Source organism: Culex pipiens, chromosome 3, assembly GCF_016801865.2.
Source record: "Culex pipiens pallens isolate TS chromosome 3, TS_CPP_V2, whole genome shotgun sequence".
NCBI classification, from domain to species: domain Eukaryota; kingdom Metazoa; phylum Arthropoda; class Insecta; order Diptera; family Culicidae; genus Culex; species Culex pipiens.
In genome coordinates, this window is record NC_068939.1 from 129,119,322 (window position 1) to 129,132,681 (window position 13,360).

Genomic DNA, 13,360 nt, shown 5'->3' on the forward strand with positions numbered 1-13,360 from the left:
CTTTCTGTTTGTCTGAAAAGCTCGCTCGCGCCAAGTACCCTCGTACTCTTTCATTCTGTCTGTTTGTAAGCTTCGACCTGGCTGGCAGGCAGGTACAATTAGTTGCCGACGATACGCGTGTGTTGTCGTGGCGGCAGTAATGGAGAGCTTTTTGCACAAGTTTTGATTTGAGCAGTGGCGTACGAAAGTGATACGAAGGGAGATGTTTTGGAAGTGCTTTTGAATCCTTAAAATAATGAAATATTAATCAGAAACTTTTTCCCTAGAAGAGCACTCAGCTAGCAAACTCTAAACTTAGAAATATGTACCCTCCTTGCAAAGGCTTATGAACTAATCTCAGTTGAAAGGTTCTCCAAATCTCTGAATCGCAAATGTAACATCCTGCAGTAAAAAAAAATCATGGTAATATGACGTCTGGGAGAGGTACATCTTTTATGTCAGAGAAAATGTGTAATTTTACCACTTTTCTTGTGTAATGTCACTTTTTCAGTCTGAATTGAGGTAAAATTACATCGCAAAAGAAATAATATTCAACCTTCCAAAATTACACAGCTTCCAAATTTACACAATTTTTTAATGTGTGGAGCAGAACTGTTAAATTCTAATAAACACTAATTGAATTGAATCAGAAACACCCAATTTTTCTTGGAGTTAAAAAAATAAAAATTACATACGTTCTGTATGTCACTGAAGTCTACACTGTAACTGAAAGTCGCCTTTTTGTAAGTCTGTTTTGCACTTTTTTGTATGGAATTTTTCATTTGTACTGCGATTTCACTTTTTTTGTGGACCAAAACCCAGTAAGGTGCGATTTTCAGTTACAGTGAAGAATGCACCAAAATTTCGGTGACTGAACGTCAAAATATCGAGAGTAACATTGTTAAAATGGCGTATTACCAAATTGTGCAAAAATATAATTATTTTAATCAAAACTAAATAAAACTTCGATTGGCATGCAAAAAAAAATTTATTGTCTGTCTGCCATGAAATTTTCCGTGAAATCAAGAGAAATAACATATAAACAAAATATATTTATTGAATACCGTCAGTGGGGGTGACATTGGGTCTGAGGGGTAAGATTTGGTCAATCAGATTTTTACGGATTTTACCATTTCTCAAGTTATTTATTCTCAATGAAACTGAATTTTGTTAAAAGGGTTGTGTAGGGGACATCTTAAGATGACTGCGCTGAAAAAATCATGTTCCTAGAACAAATCCTGTCATTTTGGCAGATATCTAAATTTGGAGTACGTTTTTGGCCAAAAATTACCTCTCGAAAAATCATTTTTCTAATATTTTTGGTAGAATTGCTCGAAAACCCCCAAATGAAAACTACCCGTCGCTCCGTGCCATACTTTCATACACTTAGGAGCCCAGGGCGGCGAAGTCCTTGTAGATAAAAAGGAAGACACTAGTGGTTGGTACTAGCAATGGTGGCCAACAGCTATAAAGTCAACTTCGTTTTTTTTTTTCATCAAAATCCACCATATTTTGGGAAAATGTTAGTAAACTATCTAAGAACAAATCTACGTTGAAAGATTTTCGATGTTATTTACATTGTTTTTGTTATTATGAAATTACGAGAGGTGTATCATTTTTTGACCCGTCACCCCCACTGACGGTATTGCTGAGGTAAAATTTGAATAGAATTTAATGAAAGCATTGTTATTAATGACTTTTTTTATTTTTAATGGTCAAAATTTTATTTGTTGAAATTACAAAATAAATTTTTACGCCCTTTTCCAAAGTCGGGTCTGAAACAGCGCCACCACAGATTTTGTGGCGGCTTTAGGAAACTACGTAAGTGTCTGAGCTGAGGTTTTGCAATTCGAGTTTTCAATGAATTTTTAAATTTTAAACAAAATTTATTCATAAATTCCTTAAGTTCAAGGAAGACAAAGTTGACTTTATAGCTAGTACCAACCACTTCCTTCTTTTTATCTACAAGGACTTCGCCGCCGTGGGCTCCTAAGTGTATGAATGTATGGCGAAGGTGCCAAATACCCATACTTATTAATGTTCTTATTGAAAAGTGCCGGCGACAAAATTGAGCAAATTTAAGGACGCCTGCCACGGGATTCGAATCGGCGACCTCTGGTTTGTGAGTTCAGTGTGCGGTCTGATTGATCCACATGGGCGGGTGAATATCCAAGGTAAACATTTTGCTAAAATCATTCGTTATATCGTGAAATTTGATTTTCTGACTGACTTGATTTTCTCTGCTTTTTTTTATGTATTAATAAGGACAAAAACTTAAATTCCTGAAACAACATATTTGTAAAATTTGAGTTTATGTTTTAATGTCGCTTTGCGTCGAATTTTTCCGGGAGACGATAGATTTTTTCATTGAACGACGATTTATTTATTTTCAAAATGCACCTAATATTTTCCAATCTGATTTTAAAAGGCACAATTTTATTTGCAATCGAGAAGGATTTCTAAAAAAACAACTCATTTTCTAGTTCTAAACTTTTCAATAAACTTTTTTGTTTTTTCCCCTCTATAAAAAAATGACTAAACTTTTTAAATCAAACTTAAAGTTTCTTAAAAACAGACTGGCAAAGAATCCACACAAAATTGCTATAAAAATATTCAAAAATAGGTATGTATTGTTCTGAGCAATTCGGTGTCTTGTGCAAAGTTTTAGGATATAATCAGAACATACTTGTTGATTGAAAGGTTCCACTCCATTGAAAATCCAGTTCGCTCATTTGTGCTTGTATGACGAAACATATATTGTATATATATATTGTATGACGAAACATAACATTGGCACAATCTCAATACAAAATATAATGAAATTAGAAATTAAAAAATAATAATAATTAAGTGAAACCTTACAAAATCAATGTTGAATAAAATAAAAAATATTTAATGTTTATTTAATTCTTTTTAGCGAAAAGTACTAAATATCATTGTTAGAGTTGGTTACCTTTATTTGAAACCAAATCGGTTGCAAATTTGAATTTACATGCAACTCAAAATATATTACGAAATGTCAAAATTCAAATGCTCTGTAACTTGCGGCATTTAATTTAGGTACTGTGAAGTTAACAATTTTTTTTGCTAATTTATTTATTTTTATTATTCGTTTTAGGTTTGACAAAACAAGCCATTTTGAATGATAAGTATTTCCACACAAGTTTTTATATAAATTTGCAGGTCGGTCATGGGCATGTGAGTATTATAAAAACTTTTGAATCTTGAAAAGGGATTTTCTGACCGGTTTGGTGTCTTTGGCAAATTTCTAGGTTATGATCAGGAATTAGAAAAAATCAAGAACATGGAAAATAAATTCTGATTTTCTAATCTGACTGCCAAAAAGGCAATATTTGCGCCAGAGTTAGGACGGTGCAAAATTTGGTACTTTAAGCCAAGGGTCCTGATTGCTCAAAATCAACCACTCCATTTGCTAGCACAAATCAAGGTTACTCTAAGACAGGTTGGGCTGTCTTTGTAAAGTTGTATTAGTGCGAACACGGAGGAAAAAATAAAACGTCAGTTTTCGCATGAAAATTCATTTTTCGAAATTTTTTATCTCCGTGCACAGTTGAAGAGGAACACTGTGACGTCACAAAGTTTGTTTTTCCTTTGAGCTAAGTGGCAGACGGGCGATTTTGAGTTAGTTTTGAGGAATCGGTAACGATATTCCGTCCCATCTTGACTAAAATTATCGCAAAATAGTCGATAATCGTAACGGAAGGTAATTTGCAGCATAATTATTTTATCAGGACATGTTTTAATTTAATCTTTCCTCCAAATCTAGCCTCACGCACTCATCATTGTCGGCTGTTCCTGACCGTCTTCTCCGACTCGGACCGAACCAATCTAAAGGACATATTCCGCGGCAACAACGGGGCGACTGAGTGCATGAATGCACCGGAGTGTACGTAACGTGGCAGGACTCACCCACCGCGGCGTGCACCAACTGCGTCGAAACGGTTCACTTTGTCGACGAGTTCCGGAACCTGTGCAGACAGTCCAATTGAAGTTTTGATCGGGCGACGTTTGGTGGAGTGACCGGGTTTGGTCCGGCACGATGGAAGAGCTTCTCGTATCATTTTAGGAAGTTGCTGGAACCGCAGCAGGAGGAGGATGTTGGCGTAAGTCGTTACTTGCCGGAGACGGTGTTTGTGAAGGGTCAACAAGGAGCAGCCGAGGCTGGGTTCGAGTGGGAGGACGTCGAAGAGATGGTGGCCATTAAGCAGGAGGTTGGCAGCGATGACGAGGATGATGTTGAAGAAGGCATGGAGGAGGGATGCGATGATAATGGTGCTCCGCGACAGAAAAGAACACGAGTCAACTGAGAGTTGGATTCACTTATGCTGGCCAAAGCAATTCATAGACGTTCGGTGCTGAGGAATGCAAATCAGGATGGTCACTGGCAGTCGTACCAGCGAGATCGTGCTTGCCACGGAACTGAACAAGGACAAACTGAAGAAAATGAGGTGCAGCTTGATCGACATTTTCCACCGGAAACGCTGGGGTTCTGACGCGTCGGACGTTCAACTCTACCAGCTACTGGAAACAATGTTCAACGCAAATTTGGCTACTTCTATAAAATGTGGATCAAAAATTCACGACCAGCTCAGGCAACCGGGTCCACTCCACCACCGCAAACATCTGCCCGAAGAAGTGGAACCACTTCCCGCCAACAATCGCATGCAGCTCACCCAGCTGGTACACGACCGGGAAGTGATCTGGAACCGGTCCCATCCGGACCACCCCGTGCTGGCCAAACGGGACGAAGCGTTCGACGAGGTGACCCGCGAGCTGGGCATGTCGATGCCGGAGTTGAAGCACCACTGGCGTACGCATGGCGGCAAAATGGACACCAAAATCAACAACCAATCGTGGCCATCATCTCGAACCCGGTAGAAGTTGAAAGGATGGGCAGTCGCATGCAGGAGGTCAAAGATAAGTAGACCCAGGTCGAGCCGGAAGATTACATCGAAGATGGTAAGGCCGGCGGCGTGTTTTCATGCATTACAAGCAAGTCCATCTGCAATTGGGGCTGTGATCCGCATAGCCGAATCCCGCAGGACGAAGTTAAATCCAAATCGAAGAAGAGCATCCACCAAATCCGTCTCGTCGAAGGTGACGCTGAAGGGGCGGTCCACGGTCTATCCAGACTCCGAGCTGGTCGAAGTCGCGCACGTCTAAAAGCGGGACAAGATGTAACAACTGTTGTACTCTTATTGCAGTCGAAAATTAAATCAATTTATTTATATTTTTGTAATAAAGAAATCCTCATTTAATTCTTTCAACAAGTGTATGTATCTGCTTTTTATTCCTTTAATCCAGTTTATCTCAAAAATCACCGTTTAATTTAAAATTATTCAAATTTTCATTCAATTCCGTATACTATCCATAAGAAACGAGAGCGTTGTGACGTCATCACTTGAAGCATCGCAAATGTTGACACTTTTTTGCTTACTAATACTAAACCAACACGTTTTCAGCCCAACCTTTCTTACAGTAACCTTGAGCACAAATAGCAGGCGACGCGATACTGCCCTGATGAATTCCTACTGTTTGTCACTTTCACACCATTCGCTCCCGAACACTCTCTTTTGACGTAGACTTACGTCTTTGTCGAAGGTACTGGGGTGCCATTCCATAAAACCCGGGCCGAAGGCCCTGGAATACTGCGTCATCCGTCAATCGCTTATATCTTCCTTCCCTCAAATCGAATCGGCACGATTTTGGTTCCATTCGATTCGAAAATTATTCAGCAATTTGCTATTAAATTTTCAATGTTGGCAAAATAGTTTTACTATTGTAACAACTCAATGTTTTAAAATGTTTTCAAAATGCAGAGATTTGCAAGCAAAATGAGCGCTTCCCACTCACGGACGGGAAGGTCAAGTACCTATTTTGAGGGGAAAATCACACAAGCAGCGCGACTGGTACCGGTCGCGAAAAAGGAGGGGAAGAAGCGGGCCGAAAACATATATAAGAAACTGCGCCAGATTTCAGACCATCATTCACGTCTCAGACGTCGGACCGGCAGCAGCAGCAGGAGAAAAGAGGGACCAGAACTGCAAAAGAAGCGCGCATCGCCTTCTCGTCGTCACCGTCAGCCAGTTGCCTCTCGATGGCCGGACCGTTTGGATCTTTCGTGGTAGGGGGTGAGGATTTCCCAACTCTTCGGAGTTGCCTCACTCCCCGTCCCTCGTCCCACCCGGGACGAGGCAGCAACAAGATGAGGCGCGCGCCTGCTGCCTTCTCGCCGAACAGTTGCCTCTCGTGGGTCAAGCCGTGGTTGTGAAACAATCAGGAAGGGGGTGAAGACTTCCCAACTCTTCGGAGTTGCCTCACTCCCCGTCTCTCGTCCCACCCGTAATGAGTCGGTGAAATGCCTTTCAGGAACTAGTGTTGGTCTTCGGGGGTGACGGATTGCACAGCTTTCTGAGGCTGCTCTCGCCCCAACCCCTCTCTCTCCCCCACATTATTCTACCAAACTTTCATTCGGTTCGCGAAAAAATCGTTTTTCGTTCTTCTCTCCTCCATTCGATGTTTCCATTGTTTAAATAAGGCTTTCTAGTCAAAGATTTACCAACACATTCAAAGTATGGTTACATGGCAGTTGCGGTCCGATTGAGTTGACTGGAGTGTGTAAGTTCTGTCTTGTTGGGGGGTCCATCTCCCATTAGGTTTTACGCCGACTCGATTTGGAGGTTAGAAAGGAGTGCACTGTTTACATGGACTTAGCACAGTTCGATGCGGTCCTCGATTTTGTTCGGGGAAATTCGTCGACAATCGACGAAGACTATGTAAACAGTGCACACGACCTGTCAAATGACGTCACGGTGTAAAACCTAATAGAGATATCCACGCGCGAGAGTGTGTTAGTTTGTAACAGAATTACACGCAGACATAGGCAAATCGAGTAGAATGATTCGTCTGTCAAAATCAGCTGTGTCTTTTGTTATACAAGAGCACGTGGAAAACAGCTGGTTTTTACAGGCAATTTGTCTACTCGATTTGCCTATGTCTGCGTAGCCAATCACAATCGATCAAAACCAAAACAATACGTTAATTACAAATACTAACACAGAATCATGGTGTGCGTGAGAGAAACCTTGGAGATCTCTATTTACGATCTTATTCCGTTAATGTATTTCAAGTATCTAGCTAATTCTTCAAAATTAAGACATGGAAAACTCTATTTCCACATCTCAAAACTTTACGTAGTCTACGCCATTCCGGTTATGTCTGTGACATAACTACTTTGACTTTTCTACTTTCCTTCTCTCTCTGATCGGCTCAGTCTCCGAACGGTTCTGACAGGCTGATCGTCTCCGATCACTCTGAACTGAAAACATTTTTTCTCTGATGCGCTGCGCTATATTCATTCATTTGGGTTGCCTAAAATCAATGTTATCAATTAAATTGTGGATTTATTTTGATTTCATAACATTATAGACACCATTCAAAGAAACTTCCACCAAGTAAAAATCAAATTGATGGCAAACTGAGGGCGTGAAGACAAAAGGACTGCCGCGCTGGCATTTTGTGAGAATGGCTCTCCGCTGAGCATGGTAGTGTGTGAGTGTCGTTGAGCGACGGAGCAGGCAACAATTTTCACGATGTATTTGTTCGCTGAGTGAACAGTTTGGGCCACTCGCTGGCTGCTTGCGAGTATCATTCGCTCATGAATGCTAGCGGGTTAGAATAGGCGACGAATGGATAGGCGATGAGTGAGTGGTTTCTGTTCATTGAACCGAAAATCAGGACCCTTGCTTTAAGCATATATTTTTTAAATGATGTTTTTTGCAAAAAATCGAAAATGTGGTCCAGATTTTTTTTTTTTGCAAAATCGTAATATGTGTAGGGACGTCCTGCTTCCGGACGCAGCACGAAGGCTGCAGTAGCCATCCTCCCGACCGCCCACTGACCACGGTCCGGTTGCAGATTGCCCTGTTCGGATTCAGTAGAGATCCGCTCCGCTCCGTACACGTCACACACGTTTCCCGATCTGTCACTCTCTCCCGATTCCTCAATCATCCGGTAACACGGATATCAGTAACAGATCATTCTAATGAAAGGTTACACAAATATTGGGTAATGCAGAGAGATGCTCACCGACATCTCTACAATATGCACCGTTTTCAAGTTAAAGGTAGTTCTCGGTTAAATTTTTCGAAAAAGTCTATTTTGCAGTCTAAAAATAGTTCATGAAAGAAATTTTGTTTTTGTAAAATGCCTGAAATAAGTATGAAAATCGATCCAATAGTTTAAAAACTAAGGCTTACTAGGTGACATTTGAAAAACAACACTTTTTACTATTTATAAACTTTAAGAGGCTTTGTCTTAGCATCAAGTTGTCCGATCAATATAGTCTTAAAAGGAAAATCATTAGCTTTTGTCCCATCCTTAATTCTTGAGCAAAAAATTTCTTTTTCCTATGGTAAAATATATAATTAAATAAAAATAATATGTTTTGTGGAAATTCAACATTTTAAATTGTTTAACATGTAAAAGTGAAATTAAAATATTGGGAATTTGTTTTTCCGTGTACCATTTTCTTTTGAACCTTAAACTTTGCCGAAGACAGACAGATGTCAGAAAATTCCTTCCAAAGATTAGAATTTCCGAATATCCACTTACCGTCATCTGGGGCGAATCGGAACTGCAATCTGTATAGGAACAGAAGTTTGAGCACGCGAAAGCTTCAACTTTAGAAACTCATTTTGTTATTCTGTAATCTGTTCTGATCAAAAACAACTAAAAGTATTAAAATATTGTGCCAAAACATGGCTAAAACTACTGTCCCAAATCACCCGTGTCTCGTGTATTACTAATGATGCAAAATGACTTCTTTTGAAAACATACAAATTTAAAAATCTCGAGATTCCTACGGAGTTCCAGAGAATTACTCTAATGCAAAAACAACTTTACCAGGTTGCTGCAGATTCAAAAAGTGTGAAATAATAACTTTTTTGATGAAAAAAACTTTTTATTGAAATGTTCAGCACTGGTGCTTTGTTTACCAAAGATCGTGTTGACATTGAATTTCCCTTTTTCACTGTTTTGAATTGTACATTGTTGAAGAACTTGTTTTTTTTTTAAGTCATACCGTGGATTCATAACCAGGAACCAGAATTATCCTTTAGGACAAATTTTCATGAAAATTGCATAGGGCTGAGGTGAACTTTTTCGCTTTTCTAAATTAATAATAACATTCGAAATGTCTGTCAAATTTTCGATGATTGTTTTAAAACTTTAAATTTCATTATTTGTTATAAGAGCGAGCGCCCCTGGTATTCAAATTAAACTCCCTCCGATTGACGAACGGCCTGCACTCCGTGTCTGTTCGCGGGAGTAGTTAGAAGTGTGAAAACTGTCCAACACTTGGTTACATGTTTAAACAAGACCCCTGCCATGTTGTCATGTCCCGCGCTAATTGTCAATCGAGCGCTGCTCTCGCGAGTCTCGTTAATGTGCGAACGGATACAATGATTGGCGAATTGGCACCAATCTCGGCCGCCGCGGCCCAAAGTCCTTGCCTTTCGTCAAGTGGAATAATTACGTCCGCGTACCGTACAATTAAACACTCCAATCGGTCAACTCAAAGCTGCCCACTTTGAATGTCTCGTTTGACGGGGCCCGAAAGGCACGCGCGACGTCAAATTAGGACGTCTAATGTTTTCACTTTCAATTTGTGGAGCCCGCTTTCGTCGCTACGCAGAGCATTATTGAAAAGGTCGATTCCTTTTCAAAACCGGGCGCAGTTTTTGGTTCATTTGTCCAAGGCGGAGACATGACCGGATCAACAGGTTGCTGGATTGATTGGTCAATCTGCCCAGTAAATGTGACCAATTTGGGACTTTTTTTTTCGTTTTTACGGTTCGATTTGCTTGAAATTGGTCAAGATTTCGTTTAAATTTTGAGGTTCGTTGCTTCCCTTTCATATGCGCTCGTTGAAGTCTCTCCAAAAAAAATCCAAGAAAACACTGCTAGAAGGATCGGTTATCGGACTTTTGGAGGTTGGGGACAGCCCCAGATCCAGTATGACCGGGTTTCCAGCTCGGAGGGGCCACCTGTTGCTCGGCATCGTGGAGGTCGAAGTCTGCATTTTAAATCCGACGTCAATTCTCGTCGTCGTCGCCGCTTGACGGATGTTTTCGTTTGTTTCTCCGACTTTTTTTTGTAAAGGTTCTTTCACTCTGATGTGCCGTTTTGTCCAGCAGAGGCCAGAGGCGAGCTGTCAGTCGCCAGCGAGAAACAACGTCAACAAAAACGCCAGAGCAACAACAACAGCAAACCGGGTGGAACAAATTACTCAAACCTGTTAATCATCTGTAAACAGTCGGTGGTGTAATGCGGCGAAACTCACACGTACACACAAAGACAAATTAGAGTGTCGCCGAATTCAATTAGTGAGAGATGCGCGAAGTAATTGATTTGGCAGGGTTCTTTTGGGGGTTTTGCCTTCCTCACTGAGGTAAGGCTATAATCCTGCTCTAAAAATGAACTTTGTATAAAAACGTCGTAGACCCACCTTCATGTATACATATCGACTCAGAATCGAAAACTGAACAAATTTCTGTGTGTATGTGTGTGTGTATGTGTGTGTGTATGTGTGTGTGTATGTATGTATGTGACCAACAAACTAGCTCATGTTTCTCGGCACTGGCTGAACCGATTTGACCCGAACCTGGTGCATTCGACTTGGTTTAGGGTCCCATAGATCGAGTTTTATACAGATTGAAGTTTCGATAAGTAGTTCAAAAGTTATGTATAAAAATGTGTTTTCACATATATCCGGATCTCTCTTAAATGTATGTAAACTATGTCCGGGTCCACCATCCGACCCATCGTTGGGTAGGTTATCAAAAGACCTTTCCAACGAGTCCAAAACATTGAAGATCTGGCAACCCTGTCTCGAGATATGGCCACTTAAGTGATATTGATGTACTTTTTGAAAGCCGGATCTCACTTAATAGTCAGGACCCGGTGCCTGCAGTTCCCGTTACAGTTTATATGGAATTCCAATAAGAATGTAACAGAAAAATCAGGCTTCGGGTCCAGACTGTTAAATGTATGTAAACTATGTCCGGATCCACCATCCGACCCATCGTTGGTTAGGTTATCAAAAGACCTTTCCAACGAGTCCAAAACATTGAAGATCTGGCAACCCTGTCTCGAGATATGGCCACTTAAGTGATATTGGTGTACTTTTTGAAAGCCGGATCTCACTTAAATGTATGTAAACTATGTCCGGATCCACCATCCGACCCATCATTGGTTAGGTTATCAAAAGACCTTTCTAACGAGTCCAAAACATTGAAGATCTGGCAACCCTGTCTCGAGATATGGCCACTTAAGTGATATTGATGTACTTTTTGAAAGCCGGATCTCACTTAAATGTATGTAAACTATGTCCGGATCCACCATCCGACCCATCGTTGGTTAGGTTATCAAAAGACCTTTCCAACGAGTCCAAAACATTGAAGATCTGGCAACCCTGTCTCGAGATATGGCCACTTAAGTGATATTGATGTACTTTTTGAAAGCCGGATCTCACTTAAATGTATGTAAACTATGTCCGGATCCACCATCCGACCCATCGTTGGTTAGGTTATCAAAAGACCTTTCCAACGAGTCCAAAACATTGAAGATCTGGCAACCCTGTCTCGAGATATGGCCACTTAAGTGATATTGATGTACTTTTTGAAAGCCGGATCTCACTTAAATGTATGTAAACTATGTCCGGATCCACCATCCGACCCATCATTGGTTAGGTTATCAAAAGACCTTTCTAACGAGTCCAAAACATTGAAGATCTGGCAACCCTGTCTCGAGATATGGCCACTTAAGTGATATTGATGTTCTTTTTGGAAGCCAGATCTCACTAAATGTATGTAAACTATGTCCGGATCCAACATCCGACCCATCATTGGTTAGGTTATCAAAAAACCTTTCCAACGAGTCCAAAACATTGAAGAACTGGCAACCCTGTCTCGAGATATGGCCACTTAAGTGATATTGATGTACTTTTTGAAAGCCGGATCTCACTTAAATGTATGTAAACTATGTCCGGATCCACCATCCGACCCATCGTTGGTTAGGTTATCAAAAGACCTTTCCAACGGGTCCAAACACATTGAAGATCTGGCAACCCGTTTTCGAGATATGGCCTCTTAAGTTATATTTATGTACTTTTTTTTATTCCGGATCTAAAAAATAGATGAAATTTGTGTACAACCCCATCATATCAGCCACTGTTGGTAATGAGTGAGGAAGGCTCCAACCACATAGGTGGATTAAGTTAGTTTTTTTTTTCTTTTGATGATCTTTTTAGCCGATGTTGAGTGCGCTGTCAGACGTGACGTAGCGCGCTGAGCTGGGACAAAGGAGTGGATTTCATGGGAGATTTGAGATGAATTTACGATTTAAGAGGTGTAAAGTTTTGTCGGGGTCGGTTGTGTAGTGGTGAGCGTGATGCCCCTCACTCCAGTTGGCCTGGGTTGAATCCAGTCAACCCCGGTTGGTATTTTTTTTTTTCGAGAAATCAAAGTTCGGTCCCTTCCAAAGTTATGTTGAATACACAAAAAAAACTTTACACATAAGACATTGTCACAGAGAACAGATGTACATCTATGCTCGAACTTCTGTGTAAACAATGTTGCACTAAGAAATGCGTTGCATACAATCTTGCATCAAAGAAATAAGAGTGTGCAGGATACGCTTGGCGGCGTTTTTTATGGATAAGAACTACACTGCAAAAAATGAAACATGGTAAAAAAAAATGTGATTTTTAATTTAACTTTTTGTAACAAAAATTTTTTTTTCAAAAAAACGCCATTTTTAATTTGTTTTATCTTTTGATATGTTTTAGGGGACATTAAATGCCAACTTTGCAAAAATTTCCAGGTTGTGAAAAAAATCTTTGACCGAGTTATCAATCAATATTGATTTTTTCAAAAAATCGAAATATTGGTCGCCAAAATTTTTCAACTTCATTTTTCGATGTAAAATCAAATTTGCAATCAAAAAGTACTTTAGTGAAATTTTGATAAAGAGCACCGTTTTCAAGTTAAAGCCATTTTTATGTAACTTTTTTGAAAATTGTAGCAGATTTTATTTTTTTTTAAATCAGTGCACATGTTTGCACACTCTTGAAAAAAAAAATAATAGCTGAGAAAAATCTCTATATTTTGCTTTTTTGAACTTTGTTAATACGAACCTTTAATTGCAGAGATATTGCCATATACAGGTTTAAAAACAGGAAAATTGATGTTTTCTAAGTCTCACCCAAACATGCCAACATTTTCTAATGTCGATATCTTAGCAACTAATGGTACGATTTACAATGTTAAAACATGAAACATTCGTGAAATTTTCCGATCTT

The 13,360-nt window shown here is 40.0% G+C and overlaps 2 protein-coding genes across 2 annotated transcripts in view; one reads left to right on the forward strand and one right to left on the reverse strand.

The window, feature by feature from the left end:
• The window catches only part of LOC120414838 (helix-loop-helix protein delilah), a 101,773-nt gene that overhangs the window by 76,615 nt on the left and 11,798 nt on the right, over positions 1 to 13,360 (reverse strand). The gene's annotated exons all lie outside the window — the stretch shown is intronic.
• Positions 3,427 to 5,481, forward strand: LOC120414839 (uncharacterized). The gene has a single exon (XM_052709410.1). It carries the CDS (start codon positions 4,363 to 4,365, stop codon positions 4,876 to 4,878), a length of 516 nt encoding a protein of 171 aa, XP_052565370.1. The 5' UTR covers positions 3,427 to 4,362; the 3' UTR covers positions 4,879 to 5,481.

Bases quoted from the DNA above. Each gene is read 5' to 3' on its own strand.
- LOC120414839 (XM_052709410.1), top strand. From the start codon at position 4,363: ATGCAAATCAGGATGGTCACTGGCAGTCGTACCAGCGAGATCGTGCTT.